Source organism: Ipomoea nil, unplaced genomic scaffold, assembly GCF_001879475.1.
Source record: "Ipomoea nil cultivar Tokyo-kokei standard unplaced genomic scaffold, Asagao_1.1 scaffold0706, whole genome shotgun sequence".
Taxonomy (NCBI): domain Eukaryota; kingdom Viridiplantae; phylum Streptophyta; class Magnoliopsida; order Solanales; family Convolvulaceae; genus Ipomoea; species Ipomoea nil.
The window spans coordinates 1,724,057-1,741,509 of NW_017617134.1; the positions used below are offsets into that span (position 1 = coordinate 1,724,057).

General features: G+C 52.0%; 1 protein-coding gene across 3 annotated transcripts; it reads right to left on the bottom strand.

Moving 5' to 3' along the window:
- Nucleotides 1-315: 315 nt before the first annotated feature.
- Nucleotides 316-17,174, bottom strand: LOC109176331. Of its 3 annotated transcripts, XM_019325768.1 has the most exons (4): nt 16,643-17,174; nt 16,409-16,512; nt 13,062-13,378; nt 12,006-12,805 (listed from the first exon to the last, which is right to left on the bottom strand). In XM_019325768.1, the coding sequence occupies exons 3-4, from the start codon at nt 13,362-13,364 to the stop codon at nt 12,203-12,205; spliced, it is 906 nt and encodes a 301-aa protein (XP_019181313.1). In that variant the 5' UTR covers nt 13,365-13,378; nt 16,409-16,512; nt 16,643-17,174; the 3' UTR covers nt 12,006-12,202. The 3 variants fall into 3 exon arrangements, 2 of the variants coding, with proteins under 2 accessions (XP_019181313.1, XP_019181314.1); XR_002053364.1 differs by lacking the exons at nt 12,006-12,805; nt 13,062-13,378 and adding an exon at nt 316-1,044; XM_019325769.1 differs by lacking the exons at nt 16,409-16,512; nt 16,643-17,174 and having other exon boundaries at nt 13,062-14,715.
- Nucleotides 17,175-17,453: the final 279 nt, after the last annotated feature.

The following is a 17,453-nucleotide window of genomic DNA, read 5'->3' on the forward strand; positions in this document are numbered from 1 at the left end:
CTGAGTAATGTATAAAATAATACAATACTTGTACTTTTAAGCACTTTCATACCTATTTAGACTATTTTACACGCTACCTAAATAAATTACACCACTAACTCTGCAGTAGATAATATAGGACTAAAATCACACGCCTCCTATTACAACCTGAACAGGCGGAAGAAGAAAAATTTGAATTATAAATCTGTTTTTTTTAAACTACGTTGATAAAACTGAATTGGAAAATGTAGCATTCTGATTGGCTGAAATCCGACTCCCGTTTATAAATATATAGATTATATGAGAGTAAGTAATAACTGCCAATTAAGGCTCCATTTGAAAAGTAGGAAAATGACTTCCGTATTGAATAGACTGTTACAGATCCTACATCAGCTACCATTCCTGCTGCTCCATCTCTGGAGCTACCCCTCCGAACGAGGAACCTGCTGATGCACCCCAAGAGGATGCAGAGCTTGTGTTCCGTCAACAAGTTCGCCAAACGCTGGAAGTTTCTCCCGCGTTCATTAATGCGCTATCGGTACGCCATGAGCTCGGATATTGGATTGATTCAGCACGCAAAGTTTTAACTCACGTGGTCATTCCTTTGAATGTTACTGAGATACGCCGCTGCTTAGCCGCTACTTTCCGTGGATCACTCACTGTTGCATACCTAAATTTAGGTTCTATGCGCCAGACTGCCATTGATGCTGAACTTGATGCATTCGTTCCTGTGGCCATTGATGTTTGCATGACTGCCTACTCTCAAGGAGTTGAAGATCCCTCTCAAATCCATAAATCCTCACTTGAAGATTGGTTCGCCTTAGTGGTCCTTACAAGTCCGTGTTGCACACAATACTGTTGTTCTTGTCTGCACACTCCCTCCCACTCTATACACAGATTTCAGTACTCAGCTGCGTATGCTTTTCATTGTTCCTTCTGAAGATGATGAACCCGCCGCTCAAGACATCGTCACTTTTCCTGCCGGCATCTCATTCTATGGAGTCCGTGCCAAAGAGCTGCGCTATGGAATTAACGTCAGAGTTTTCCTTGGTCTCAGCCACTGTCCTGAAGAATGGTGGACATTTAAATAGAGCAACTTTAATGTTGATTTTTGAAAAATCATAGCTTCCGTGTAATTTTAACTAATTTAGACACCACTTTTTTATGGTGTTTTTGCGGGCTTGTTCATGCCTAAACTGATACATTTGCAATGGTTGATGAATTTATGTAATCACCTTTTGTTATGTTTTATTGTTAATGAAACAATCCCACTCCCCCTATCGGTGGTGGTGTGTGCCTTCTGTCAGACAGCTTCATCGGGTTCGTCCCTTGATTAGTTTGACAGATGCCGCAACACCTCATTCAAAAAAAAAATATTTTGTGTGTATGACTGTGAAGTATATATATATATATATATATATATATATATATATATATATATATATATATATATATGCGAGTTCAGGTGCGGCAGTGTCTTATGGTGCGGTAACACTAATAGTTCAACAAATATGCACCATCAACATTAGAAAAATACACCACACAAAACAGAGTAAACAGAGCCCTGCCTCACCAAACACACACCATTAGGTGTGAGTAAAAACACCATACACTGTTCGGAAATACATCATTGGGGGTGGTGAGTTATATGGTGTATTTTTTTGAGTCTGTTGTGATGTTTTATTGCATTTCATTGTGGTATATTTTTATTACACTGTTGGTGCATATTGTTAACACTATTGGTGTATTCTGGAATTTCGCCGCACCGCCGCACGGTAAGACCCCGCCGCATATGAGCGCTCTTTTATATATATATATATATATATATATATATATATATATATATATATATATATATATATATATATATATATATATATATATATATATATTAACATTTAAAAAATGTAATTTTTAAAATTATTAGATATTAAAAAAAATATTATTTTTAAATTTTTTGTTTGTACTTTGAATTATAAAATAAAAAAAAAAAAAAAAAAAAAGCCCGCAGATCGGCCCATAAAGCCCGCCTACCAGTGTGAGGCGTGTTTTGGTTGCATGAATCCTAACTTGTGAGTTTGGTAGGCCGACTCTCAAAAGTCCGTAACAACTTAGAACTGAAAAATTTTATATGTACATCTCTGGGAAAATGACTTCCAGAAAAAAAAAAAAAAAAAAAAAAAGGAAGTCATTTTTCTACTGGTGGTGACAGCCGAAAAAGGGCTCAGCCGAGCTCGGGGAGGTCGGCCCACGCCGACCCCGAGGTGGTTCGTCCTATGCCGCGGGTGGACGCGAGGTCCGACCCGGTCCGTATTATTCTGCTCCGCTCCGGCTCCGTGATTATTCCATCATCAGTCCCCCACTCTCGGGGCTGCGAGTAGTCGTCAGCGCAAGAGAATACAATGAACTTAATAATTACGGGGCCCCGAATCATGTCCCCAAAAAATTCAACCTTTACTCCTGTAGAATTCTTGGCGCGATAGGACTCCTAACCAAACTGAAATTCAAGCACGTGTTCATTCTTATCAGTTTAAAAGTCCTCATCCTACTACAATCCTTCCACTTCCCCTTTAAATACTCCCTCCATCTTTCCAAACCTCCTCACATTCCCAACACCACTTTTCCCTCCCCCCAAAATTTCCCCCCTTTTCCAAAAAAAATGTTTTCTCTTTTCCCCCCTTTTTTCCCCCTCCCTCCCCTATATAAAGTAGCCTTCCCTTCACTCCCCCCCCCCCCCCCCCACACACACAAAATCTCCACAAAAATTTGAAATTTCTCTCCCTCCCCTCCCCCAAATTTTCCGGCCAACAACCCTGCCGCCGACCCCAGCCCCTGCCGAGGCCGACCCCGATCGAGCTTCCGTCGGCCGACCCCAGCCCCCGCCGAGGCCGACCCGTGCTCCACCGTGTCCTCCCTCCATGCCCTCTTTGTTCATCCCCTCCTTGCTTGAGTCGGGTGAGTTTCGTGCAAACCCTCTTTTAGAGTTTCATAGTTAGCTTTTTATGAGTATAGTGCCTCTTGCCGAGGACACGCATCCGGTAGACCTACCTTTGATTATCAATTATTGGTCCATTTTAGACTCCATTGACTACGTGGACCTCCCGTCTAGTGATGACGAGTCTATTGACTTAGACCGGTTTCTTTCCCCCTACGTTGAGCACTATTACATTGAGTACCCGTACATAGATCCGTTAGCCACGCATCCCCCCTTCATGTTGACTCCTATGCCACTCCCGGATCCCTTCCCCTTGAGTCAGTACACCGTACTTGACTCCACCATCCCTCGGGGATTCGGGTCCTCCTTGAATCCTCACGACATCGCCATGGCGAAGGCCTTGGTCGGCCCGTCGGCTGTGGTCCACGTCCCGCCTCCCGGGACAACTATACTAAAGCCTCCCGGACCGAATTTTTTTGGGGTCCATGTTACATCTCTCCTCATGGGTTTAGCTTTTCCTTTTCACCCCTTCACTATTGAGCTCCTGAACTTTCATCGTATATCTGTGGGTCAACTAGTCCCTAACTCCCATCGGGCGGTGGCGGCCTTTATTGTTCGGTGTGTCGAGGTGGGTATCCGCCCTAACCTGGACCTTTTCCACTCTTTTTTCACCGTGACCAATTCCTCGTCTAAGGAGAGCAAGGGGTACATGGCGTTTTCGGCTCGGCCGGGGACGAAGATTATGGGACACGTACGAGATGTCAACAAGGGTTGGAAGCCCCGGTTCGTGTTTGTCTCTACAAGCGAGGTGCTCATTTTTGAGGTGCCTTGGGGTGGGCACTTTCGCAAGTGTTGTTTCCCGCGGTCCACCCCGGAGCTTGAGGTCCTGGCCCAGGAGTTTTTGGGTGAGACAGCTAATATGTTAGACTCACAGGCCCTCGTTGATCACGAGTCTTTGGTCAGGCGAGCTTTTCTCGCGACCTCCCTCCTCCGCCTTCTCGTGGTGCTCCTGCCCCCCTCCAGACTCCGCGGGGGAGACCGAGGAGGAGTCTGCGAGCGATGATTCAGAGGATTACGACGTTATTGAGTTGCGAGCCGGACATTCGACGCCTCCTCATACCAGTTCTGGTTTTTTCCTCCCTTTTTTCCCCTCCCTCCCCTATATAAAGTAGCTTTCCCTTCACTCCCCACACACACAAAAGCTCCACACAAATCTGAAATTTCTCTCCCTCCCCTCCCCCAAATTTTCCGGCCAACAACCCTGCCGCCGACCGTCGCCGACTGCCGCCGCCTGCACGGGTTCATATAATCCATCAATTATTATCTCAAAATTATAAGCTTTGTATGTGTCGGTCCCGCCGGACACAAACGATTGAATCAACGATTTGGGACCACTACCAACAATGTTGAAAGGGTTTCTTAGAATATATATTCTAAGAGAGGAACAACGCCGAAAAAGAGATGAAAGTGATGTTTTGGAGGAGGAAGAAGATTTTCGAAATGGAGATGTGGTCTTTTCTCGTGCGTTCGTCTGTATGTTGAATAAATAATGAAGATTGGTTTCTGATGGATATAATACAATCGGAACAAGACCCGGGGCCTCGACCCACCGGGCCTCGGCTTCATAGGCCTCGACCATTGGGCCTCGGTCTGCGAGGTGTCGGTCTGCAAGGCCTCGGCCCATGAGGCCTCGGTCTACGAGGCCTGGGCCCTTGCAGATTTCGGCCAGTAGCCCACCGACCCGGCTTGGAGAGGTTGTCCGCGATGGGTTGGCCACGGAGAGGTCGTCCGCCGACCCGGACCCAGTCAAGGAGGCCCGGTCAACACAGATCTAACCACCTCCCGCCTTAGGGGGTGGCGGTTAGGGGTGGGGGTTGTATAAAAATCCCCCACCTTGTCTCGTTAAAACGGGATATGTTTTACTTACACACTTTGTCCTAAAATACTGTTCTAATAGCCAATTCTACGGCATTTAATACAATTTACGGTCTCACGGCCTTTACGACGTCGTTTCGTTCATTTACTTATTATTCATATTCTTATCCGGATTTAGTGATTCGGGCACATCCCCGGGTTAATTAAATCCATCAATGGTGCTCTTGTTAAGAGCTGCTGTACCAGCTCAAGCGTGTTCTATACCTAGTGGTCTACCGCGACCAGCTACTATGGCAAGATCGAGATCCAATTCTCGCCACACCAACGGTTCCCGCGGCACCCAGCTCGTCGCAAACGGGAACGGCCCCAACGGGGCCCCCGCCCCCAACGAGACCCACGCCCCCAGTATCCAACCAGCCGCCACCACCAGGTCGGGGGGAGATCTGAGGGCCCAGCTCACCAACCACCACGGTGGCGGGGCTCTGCCGCCCGCCCCCAGCATCCAACCAGCCGCCACCACCAGGTCGGGGGGAGATCTGAGGGCCCAGCTCACCAACCACCACGGTGGTGGGGCTCCGCCGCCCACCCCTCCCTGTTGAGAACCTAAACCTCATCCGGGAGGGGGTGGCAGTCTTCGAGCAAGCCCCACAGGGCTGGCACGAGTCGTGGTGGACCTCCGAGCGCGTATACCTGCTGACCCAGGCATCAACCAAGGGCCACCGGCACATCCTCCACCTCATCTCACCCGGGGGCGCAACGGGCCAAGCACCCGACCACCCCAGGCACTTATCACCCAGGGGGAGGTGAGGGAGGTGAATTCGCCTCGCCAGACGAACACACCGGGAGGAGGGAGCTCTCGACGTGACTGACGTCAGGAGGACGACGGAAGGAGGTCAGACCAAGCCAGGCCCGCCATCGAGAGGTTGGGCAGCCGGGTGCCAGCTCATGAGAGGTTGGGCCCGAGGCCTGCAGCCAATGAGCCACCACCAGTAGAATCATGCTCTCGCAAGCATGCACGACGACAATCAGTCACCCGGAGGTCGCCGAGCCACGGGCCTCGCGCTCCGACTCCTCCCGCGACGCGAGCACGCCTCCCGGGTCGAACGATCGGGTGAAACGAATGGTAGAGCTCCGAGCTCCCATCGAGGAGAGGTCGAACAGCTGAAGAGGAGGATGGACGAGCTCCAGAAGAAGATCGATGAGAGGGACGGGTCCCCGGAGCCCCATGATGTGTTGGCCACCCCTTTCGCGGACGCCATCATGGAGGAGGCCTTACCTCGCGATTTCTGCTTTCCCACTATTAAGGCGTACTCGGGAGCTACGGACCCGCGGGCACACCTCAGCAGGTACAGGGCCGCTATGATGATCACCGAGGCTACAGACGCCATCTTATGCAGGGGATTCTTCGCTACCCTAGATGGGCAGGCGCACGACTGGTTCGGGTCCCTCTCGGAGGGGTCCATCACCACCTTTGCGGACCTCACCCGGCAGTTCCTGTCCCATTTTGCCACCAGCATGCAGCGAAAGAAGCAAATCGCCGATCTGTGCGAGCTAAAGCAGGGGAGCTCGGAGTCATTGGCCGAGTACCTCAGCAAGTGGAAGAAGGAGACCATGGAGGTCGCCAACTTTGATAAGAAGTCGGCTATGCCAATTTTTCGAAATAACTTGAGGTCGGGAGCTTTCCACCAGGACCTCATTCGGTACCTTCCCACTCTCCCAGGACTTATACAGACCTGATGGACAGGGCAGCCAGGTACGCCGACGCCGAGGCTGCCGAGAAGAGGAAGAAGGAACAGGAGGAAATGAGAGGTTGGAAGGACAAGGCACCCCAGGAGGAGCGCAAGGCGCCACGGCCGCACCAACGTGAGTACGCGGAGGGGCCCAGGTTGAACCCCACACGCTATCTCACCCCACTAACACAACCTGTGGGTACCATCTTGGCGCACGCGGAGGATGGTGGTATTCCCAAAGGAGGAGTGCATGAAGATATTGGCAAGGGGGGACCCCAACAAGTATTGCAGGTTCCACCGGCAGAAGGGGCACGACACAGAAGAATGCATCCTCTTAAAAAGACAAATTGAGGACCTCATCCAAATGGGTTACCTCGGCCAATTCATTAAGAAGCCCGGCCAGGCGCAGGGCTAGAAGCCAGGAAATGTCTGGAGAAAGGGGGGAGGCCAGGCACCATCCACCTCGGCATCACGGAAGAGGGACCACGACCACAGCTCGGAGGAGGAGGAGAAGACAACAGAGGACTCCCAGCCCCCGAAGAAACGTGCCATTTACGTCATCTTCGGGGGGCCCGAGGGAGGGGACTCGCCAACCGAGAGGAAGAGGTGGGCGAGAAGCTTGTACGTGGGGGAGGTCACACGAAAACCCCACGAGAAGAAACCAAAGAGGGAGCCCATCACGTTCACCGACGCCGACCTACCTGACGGGCCCCTCCCCCACCGAGATGCCTTGGTGGTCAAACTGGACATCAACGACGTGGTGGTACACCGGGTGCTCGTCGACACAGGTAGCTCGGTCAACGTCATGTACCACGAGACATTCACCCAGCTGGGACTCTCGAGAGGGCAGCTGGAGCAGGTACGAACCCCCCTATCCGGATTCACGGGGGACTCAATCGAGACAGAGGGATCGATCACTTTGGAGGTGGAGATAGGCTCCCCACCTCACACCAAGAGGTGGGAGGTCGAGTTCGTAGTCGTTAAGATCAGTTGCGCCCACAACATTATACTCGGCCGACCCACCCTGGAGGACCTCAGGTGCGTAATTTCCATGGAGCACCTATGTCTCAAGTTCCCGACACCAGCCGGGGTCGGGGTCGCCCGGGGGGATCAAAAGGTAAGCCGCAGCTGCTACTTGAAGGCATGCCGACAAATCGGCCAAAAGGACCTCCAGGTCCATACCATCGCCGAGAAGGCATTTCGGGAGGAAACAGGTCGGCCTCGGGCCGAGCCGTGGTCGAGACAGAAGAGGTCATCCTCGACCTCAGCCGACCCGACCGGGTCGTGAAGGTAGGGGTCGGCCTCCGGGCTGAGCTCCGGGCACGAATAATCAGCACCATCAGGAGCTACAAGGAGGTCTTCGCGTGGGGCCCTGAGGATATGCCGGGCCTCAGCCGAGACGTGATCACGCACAAGCTGGCTGTCGACCCCGCAGTCAAGCCAGTCCAGCAGCGCAAGAGGTACCTCTCCGCTGAGAGGAGGGAGTTCGTCAAAAAGGAGGTCGACACCCTGCTAGAGATCGGCCATGTCAGGGAGGTCATATACCCTACATGGCTAGCCAATGTGGTCCTCGCCCCAAAGCCACCCACCTGGAGGATGTGCGTGGACTACACCAACCTCAACAAGGCCTACCCTATGGACCCTTTCCCCCTCCCCAACATTGACCAGCTGGTGGACGAGGCTACGGGTTGTTCCCTTATGAGCTTCCTATACGCGTTCAGAGGGTAACACCAAATTTTCATGGAGGAGGCCGACGAGGAGAAGACGGCCTTTACCACACCAGAAGAGGTCTATTGCTACAAGGTCATGGCCTTCGGGCTAAAAAACTCGGGCGCCACCTACACCCGAATGGTGGCCAAGGTGTTCAAGCAGGTCCTCGGTCGCAACCTACAGGCCTACGTTGACGACATGATTGTCAAGAGCACTGACGCCGACTTGCACACGGACGACCTTACTGAGGTATTTTCAATTAAGCAGCGTTTCAATTTACGGTTGAACCCTAAAATGTGTACCTTCGGGGTGCACGGGGGGAAATTCTTGGGGTACATGGTCTCGAAGAGGGGCATTGAGCCCAACCCCGACAAGGTCAAGGCCATCATGGACATGGAACCTCCGAGGTCCCTCCGGGAGGTCCAACGCCTCAACGGGAGGTTGGCAGCCCTGGGCCGTTTCCTCTCGAGGTCGGCGGAGAAATCATTGCCGTTCTTTGGAGTCCTCAAAAAGACTAAGGGCTTCGAGTGGTCTGAAGAGTGCCAGAAGGCGTTCGAAGACCTCAAGACGTACCTGATGTCGCTCCCCCCTAGCCAAACCCGTTAAGGGGGAGGTCCTGTACCTGTACCTGGGCATCTCGCAGGCCGCGGTCAGCTCCGTGCTGGTCCGGGACGACGAGGGGGTCCAACGGCCCGTATACTACACAAGCCGAGCTATACGGGGGGCGAAGATCAGGTACACACCCGTGGAGAAGGCCATCTTCGCGGTAGATGTGACGGCAAAGAAGCTGAACCACTACTTCCAGGCCCACCCCGTATAGGTCCTCACGAATCAGCCACTAGACGCAGTGCTGAGGGCCTCGGGGTCGGCCAGCAGGTTGGTCAGGTGGGCCATGCGGCTAAGCCAGTTCGACATCCAATTCAAGCCCAGACCCGCCATCAAGGGGCAGGCACCGGCCCACTTCATAGTCGAATGTACCGCGCCCGAGAGGCCAAGGAGCGGGTCCGGGACGAAGACGAGGAGTGGTGGACCCTCTCAACGGACGGGTCCTCCAGCACCAAAAGCTACGGGGGTGGAGTCGTCCTCATAACCACAGAGGGGTTTCGGGCCTACTACGCCCTCCGCTTCGCGTTCAAGTTATCTAACAACGAAGCCGAGTACGAGGTGCTCTTGGGGGGGCTCCGCCTCACGTTAAATATGAGGGTGGAGAAGCTCAAAATCCGGTGTGACTCCAGACTCATGGTGGGACAGGTCACAGGTGAATTTGAAGTAAGTGATGAAAGGATGAGGAGGTACCGTGACGTGGTGCTCCAGTTACTGGGGCAGCTGATCAATTACGAGGTCCTATAGGTGCCTCGGGACCAGAACACAGACGCCGACATGTTATCCAAGCTCGCCCAAGGGGCCCCGGAACATATTTCAAAGATAGCCCGAATTGAAGATTTCAAGAGGTCGAGCCTGGATGCCTACCCGGTCCTACCTGTGCAAACCCGGCCTCCCTGCTGGTTGGACCACCTCAAGGAGTACAAGAAAACAAGTGCACTGCCTCCCAACGAGGTCGATGCCAAGCTAGTGAAACGACGAGCCCCTACGTACGTAATCATGGGGGACACACTTTACAAGAGGTCCTATAACGGCGCCTTGCTGCGCTGCCTGTACCCAGACGAGGCCAGAGCGGTCATGGAAGAAATCCACGAGGGGACCTCCTCCTCCCACCAGGGGGCCTTTGCCATGTCCCGAAGGGCCATCTTACAAGGGTACTTTTGGCCCAAAATGGCCAAAGAGTACGCCGACTACGCCAGGAGTTGCGAGACCTGCCAGCACTTCCAGGTCACCCCCGGCCGACCCGCTACGAGCTACACCCCCATCAGCTCGGTCATCTCCTTCTCTAGTTGGGGAGTGGACCTAGTGGGAGCTCTACCCATGGGATCGGGAAAAAGGACGTACCTCATAGTTGCAGTGGACTACTTTACCAAGTGGGTGGAGGCAGAACCGCTGGCAACCATAACAAGCGCCCGTTGCAAGCACTTTGTGTACAAAAATATTTTGTGCCGTTTTGGGGTCCCGATGCAACTCATCACCGACAACGGACACCAATTCGAGGAGCAAGAATTCAAAGGGTTCTGTGCAGAGTCGCACATTACCCACAGCCAGGTAGCCGTGTGCTACCCTCAAGCAAATGGGCAGGTGGAGAATGCCAACCACACAATAGTGGATGGCCTGAAAAAGAAACTGGAATCCGCAGGGGGGGGGCGTGGGTAGAGGAGCTCGACGCCATTCTTTGGGCCTATCGCACCACCCCCCGGAGGGCCACTAGGAAGACGCCTTTCTCCTTGGCCAACGGTTTCGAAGCTCGAGCCCCAGCAGAGGTGGTCATACCTTCCCGCCGGGAGGAGGACTACGACCCCGACACGAATGAGGAGCACCACAGAACTGACCTCCACCTTATCGATGACAGGCGTGAAACAGCTGCGGTGCGAGCTGAGAACTACCAGAGGCAAACCAAAGCATACCATGACAAGCGGGTCCGGCCCCGCTACGTCCAAGCGGGAGACTACGTGCTCTGGAGGAGGGAGGCAAACCAGCCCCAGGCGGGAGGAAAATTTGCTGCCAACTGGGAAGGCCCATACATCGTAGCAGCCGTGGTCCGCCCGGGTAGTTACAGGCTCAAGACCCCTAAAGAGAAGATGATAGCCCGAGTCTGGAATTCAGAACACCTGCTGAAGTTCTACCAGTAGACCCGCCACGTGAAAGTTGGACTTTGTAATGCTATTTTAGGTGGAGGACCATTCTCCTCCCCCAATAATGTCTTAGTGAACGGCGATAGGCGGAATAAATTTGTATATTACAAAATTGGTTCTCATCCATTTTTCCTCCCTAAAAAAAAAAAAAAAAAAAAAAAAAACCATGAAACAAGGGGGAACGAGTGCTCACTCATTTCTTCCCCCCGCGGACCCTAAGGGGGCACGAGGCCCGACCTCGCGTACTAACCCCGACGGAAGAGCCCGGTGGCACAGTCCGAAAGGACTTGGCTCGAGCGGCTAACACGCACCCTAAGGGGGCACGAGGTCTAACCTCGCGTACAAACCCCGACGGAGGAGCCCGGTGGCTTGGTTCGACAAGGCTAGGCCCAAGCGGTTAGGCGCACCCTAAGGGGGCACGAGGTCCGGCCTCGCGTACCAACCCCGACGGAAGAGCCCGGTGGCGTAGTTCGAAAAGACTTAGCCCGAGCGGCTGACGTACTCTAAGGGGGCAAGAAGTCCGACCTCACGTACCAACCCCGACGGGGAGCCCGATGGCGTAGTCTCATGGGACTATGTTTGGGAGGCTACTAGGCCATAACAAAAAATAAATAAATAAATAAATTTGGCCATGCACCTCGGCAGTCGCCGAGGTCCAGCACCTCGGCCAGCGCCGAGGTCCCGTACCTCGGCCAGCGCCGAGGTCTCACACCTCGGCCAGCGCCGAGGTCTCGTACCTCGGCCAGCGCCGAGGTTTCACACCTCGGCCAGCGCCGAGGTCTCGTACCTCGGCCAGCGCCGAGGTTTCACACCTCGGCGCTGGTCTCATACCTCGGCGCTGGTCTCATACCTCGGCTAGCGCCGAGGTCCCGTACCTCGGCCAGCACCGAGGTTTCACACCTCGGCCAGCGCCGAGGTCTCATACCTCGACCATCGGCCGAGAACTCAAAAAAAAAAAAAAAAAGGTGTTATCAATTTGGAAGAAGCAGGTTGCCACATCAACGAAGCAAAAAAAAGGAACATAACATCCGAGTCTAGCAAAAAAGGGAACATAGCATCCGAGTCTAGCAAAAAAAGGAACATAACATCCGAGTCTAGCAAAAAAAGAACATAACATCTGAGTCTAGCAAAAAAGGAACATAACATCCAAGTCTAACAAAAAGGAACAAAACACCAAGTCTAGTGCACGAATCCTAAAACATAAGGAGGATGACATACGAGATGACCTAAATCTACCCGTTCAGGTCGGGCACTGAGCTGGAAGCCTGAAAGGCAGCGAAGTCCTCGCCAAAGGAACCCATGCTCTGTAGAGGGGTAGGGGAGACCTGCCCGGCACTCATCTCCTGATCCCCACCCGAGAAGAGCTCGTCCAAGGTCCTCAGATCGACAACGCCAACAGGAGCGGCGGCATCAGCTGGGCCACCTGGTCGGGGGAGGCGATGAAGCAATCCTCTCTCCTCAGGGTCAAAAGCCGGGTCCTGCTGCTCCAGGATAGCATAAAGGTCCTGCTGTATCGTGTATAGCCCCACGTCATAGGCTGCCATTCCCTCCTCCTTCAGGCGGCTCCTCCCCTCCTCGGACGCTTGCCACTCATCAATGAGCTCCTGCCGGTGAGCACGAGCATAAGCCATAGCATCCTCCGCGAACTGGGGAGACCTCCGGTAATCGGGGACGGCACGGCCGAGCTCCTCTCTCAATACCTCGATCTCCCGCCTCAGGTCCTCATTGTCACGCAGACGACCGTCCTCCTCTCGCTCCAGCGAACGAGTAAGATCAGCAACCTGTCCCTGGAGGGCCTCGTGGGTCCCAAGGAGAGAGGTACAGTGAAGAACCATCTGTTAATAGAAGAACACATTTAGCGAAAACCAAGTATAAAATGCGCCCTCCTGCAGGAGGCCAAGCACAAGGTAGGCCCACCTCCCAGAGGCGAGAACATAAAGTGTGCCTACCTCCCGAGGTCAAGCACAAAGTATGCCCACCTCCCGAAGCCAAGCATAAGATACGCCCACATCCCGGAGGAGAGAACATAAAGTACGTCCCTGCTCTCGGAGGTAGATATGGTGCAACAAAAGCATGAAAGATAGAGAATACCTCAAGAAGACGTGCATAGAAGCCAGCCAAATCAGAAGATGCAGGTCCATGAGAAGCGACCAAACCGCGAAGAAACTCCCGAGGCTGGACGGGGGACCCACGCACAGGAGCCAAGTTCGGGCGAGGCGGAGCAGTAAGCGCGCCCTGTGGCGGAGCAGGCAGGGTCGGGACCCTAGAGGGAGCAGCGACAGTAGTAGCGCGGGTACGTGCACCGGTGGTAATGACCCGGGAGGTACCCGCCCCACCTCCCCTAGCAATCTTCTGTCGTTTGGCTATACGGTATCTTTCCACGCGATCTGCCATAAGGAGGGGATTACCTGACAACAACAAGCGAGATCAAGGTCAAAACGAAGAGGAGTGTCGTGGACGGTGCAAGCAAACAAGAAACAGGTGTCAAAAACCAACATCTGGGCATGGCAATGGTGAGCTCAAGTTCATCATCGAGTATGAGCTCGGGCGTACGGGACGGCTCGGCATCATTTAAGCCGGGGGACCCGGCTCGACCCCGCGGCAAGAACTCAAACGCCCTGTCGCCCGAACTCTCACTCGAGGTGGGCGTATCCAGAAGAAGGGGCTCGGGCCCGCCCTCTGGAGGCCCCGGCAGGCTAGGAAGAAGCGGGGTGCCTCGTGTGAACCCCAAACCTGCTAAGCTCTCATCGCTCACCATCGGCGCTATGTATATGGGCAGGACACCACGCCGGAAAACGCGCACGTCCTCCAACAAGGTAGCTCCCTTCCGAGGTGTGACATGTTTCCGAAATCGAGGGCTCCATGCAGACACGAAAGGGAGTTCAGGGCCGACAGAGATAAACACGAACTTGGGTTTCCACTCGTGGTTTGAGGAGTTGAGATCCTGAAAGGTTTTCATATGGGAGCGAGCCGAGAAGGACACCCAACCCTTGCTCGAGCGGCCCGAGGAGCCCACGGCCTAGAAAAGGTAGTTGAAGAGATCGAGGTAAGGCTCCACACGTACCTCCCGACACCTGAGAATAAAGGCCATAACCATGCAGTGGGAGTTCGGGACTAGTTGGCCCGGAGAAATTTCATAATGGTTGAGCAGAGACAGCACGAAGGTGTGAATCGAAAAACGGAACCCATAGGACAAGGAGAGGACGTGGATACCAAAGAAGCTGACCCCTGGCGGATTGGTCACATTGTCATCCGGAGCAAGCGCCACCACCTCAACGCCCGGCCCCACGGTGTCTGTATCCCTAGTCAGATGATAAGCCTGGAGACGCGACAAGGTGGAACGGGCGACACGCGGGTCGAGGTCGGTATACTCAACCTCGGCCGGTCTCGTGACCCGGGCAGGGAGGTCGGCCGCGGAACCCCGAGAGGGGTTGGGGACCTCAGTAACAGTGGGGAGTACTTCACTAGGAGAATGGGGGTTGTCCATCTCGTTCTCGTCGATGGAGTCTAGGACATCAAGACCGAAACTAATGATCATACACCACCCAAACCTACGAAACAAAAGGGGAGGGATAAGGAAGGGGCACGCACGCACCCTCGGAAAAAAAAAACGGGTGTTTACAATAGCGCAAAAGGGGCGAAGATCGGGCAACGGACCCGAGGCAGAGGCCGACCGGGTCTAGGCTCGACCTCCGTGGTCGGCCAGACCTCGGCTCGGCCCCGGAGGTCGGCCAAGCTACCGAATGACCTCGGGGGTCGGTCGGACCTCGGCCTGGCCCCGGAGGTCGACCGAGTTATCGAACGACCTCGGGGGTCGGCCGGATCTCAGCTCAACCCCGGAGGTCGGCCGAATGTTTGCCCAACCTCGGAGGTCGGCCGAGTATGGGCTCAACCTCGGAGGTCGGCCGGTTGACGGGTCGACCTCCGAGGTCGGCCGTATCTCGGCTCAACCTCGGAGGTCGGCCGGGTAGCGGCTCGACCCCGGAGGTCGGCCGAGTATCGCCGAAAAATTGGTGGATGTCGCCGGAAAATTGGAGGAGGTCGCCGGAATTTTGGAGAGTGGGGGGAGTGAAGAGTGTAGGATGAAGAAGGAGAAGGGGGTTTATATAGAGGGAGAGGGGAGAGGAGGGGGTGTTGACCAAAGTTTGAATTTTGGGGATGTATGAGAAAGAGGGAAAGTTGATGGTGATGGGTGGAAGATTTGTTGGGGATTTGGGGAAGTGTTAAAGTTGATGGTGACGGGTGAAAGATTTGATGGGGATTTGAGAGGTGTATTTTCAAGATTATATAGGGGAAGGAGTTGCACTTTTGAAGGGATTCTATCTTATCCTGAATAATCTCCAGCAGATGAGAAGTCTTTTCGCGATAGGACTGGTCAGCTTATGCTCCAGCTCGAGTCGCCCGCGCCAAGGGCCCGGCCCGTGACTTGTTTACTCTCTTTCGTCGACGACTTATCTCAACGAAGAGAGTGGGGGACTCATGATGGATATAATACAATCGGAACAAGACCCGGGGCCTCGACCCACGGGGCCTCGGCTTCATGGGCCTCGACCATTGGGCCTCGGCCCAAGAACCCTCTCCCTGCAAAGCCTTGGCCCATGAGGCCTCGTTCTACGAGGCCTCGGCCCACGAGGCCTTGGCCCTTGGAGATTTCAGCCAGCAGCCCACCGACCCGGCTTGGAGAGGTCGTCCGGGAGAGGTCGGCCACGGAGAGGTCGTCCGCCGACCCGGACCCAGTCAAGGAGGCCTGGTCAACAGGGATCCAACCAACCCCCGCCTTAGGGGGTGGCGGTTAGGGGTGGGGGTTGTATAAAAACCCCCCACCTTGTCTCGTTAAGACGGGATATGTTTTAGTTACACACTTTGTCCTAAAATATTGTTGTAATAGTCAATTCTACGACATTTAATACAATTTACGGTCTCACTGCCTTTACAACTTCATTTACTTAATATTCATATTCTTATCCGGATTTAGTGATTCGAGCACACTCCTGGTTAATTAAATCCATCAGTTTCAATATTTGCTTTCATTCAAAATAAAGGTGGGTATAAGGACATAAGGTTATATATACGGTCAATTGGCCTCAAGAAAAGTGCCTCTATCTTTTCAGAGATTCTCTTGTTCTAAGATGCATGCGCCTAAAAAGTTGAGAAATACATAATAAATACAATAATTAAAAAAAATGTGAAGTAAATACGGTAAGTTACGGTATTGACTTCACTAGTCACATTACTTCGTCACGGATCTCTGTATTAATATTTTCCTCATCAAAAAAATCACCTCATAGGTATAAGATCATAATTATTAGTTAAGTGTTTTTACACTAAATAACACTAATACACAACAATATTGTTAAAATGTAATGAGCTTAAGAAAAAAATTGTTAAGTTTACAAATAAATAAAAAATAATATAAATTACATAAATATATAAATTACCTTAAATTATACAGAGAAATCGTGATGGTGAATACTAATTCCTAGCTTCCAAAATCTTTTAAGTTTAACCACATCCTTAAAACTGAAGAAATATTTACAAGAACCTGTATTCAAAGAAAATCACGTCAAATTTTAGATATCCAGAGAAAAAGATGAAAATGAAGAAAAACAAGGAAAACATACTGCAAGATCGAGAAAATGTAGAGATAGAGAAGATATAAGGTAAAGTCTTACCGATTTTTAGTGGCATTGGATAAGTTCAAAGACTAGAGATTGAGTTCGAGTGTGGAAATAATGAGAGGTGAGGCGAGTGTTTAAAGTTGGGAGAAACTGAGAATTTAAGAAAGAGAGTTGAAGCTGATAGACGCCACTTTTTGAGAGAGAGTGGGAGAGTATGGAAATCTTTGTTTATGGGGGTATTGTGTGCTGTGTAAAGGGTGGGTGATATGATTATGGGCAGTTGGGACTTGGGAGTAAATGGCAGTAGGTGGGAAATGAATGAAGATTTCAATTTTCAACAGCTATGGCATTGAATGGGGAGAGGTCCGGGATTCAGAGAATAAGTGTGAGAAATAGAGAGTAGAGGAAGGTAGAGCATTATATTGAAGAGGAGAAACTTATTAATGTTGAAGGATGAATGAAGAAAACTTGTGACCTTGAAGGAGAAGCTATTTGTTCATCTTTTCAAACAAATTAAAATCATCTACTCATTGTTATTGGCGTGCCAAATTAAAGTCACGGGTTGAACTGCAAAAAGTTGTCCAGTACAGTTAAATTGGTACTTGAAAAAGTTTATGGAGTTAAAAAATGGGATGATTTATTGGCCTGGTGATTGTTTATATACAAAGATTTAAACTGCTTTGGAATCTTCAATCTGACACATTCACGTGCCCCTCTTTCTTTGTTTTAAAGGCTTCACTTCTTTATGTATTTGATTTGACTTATCCAAGCAGCCCATACTTTCGAATACTTGTGTTGTGCATGATGCACATCAATACAAAATTGACTTCATTTTATTTTTAAAAAAAAATTATTTTCGATTGTC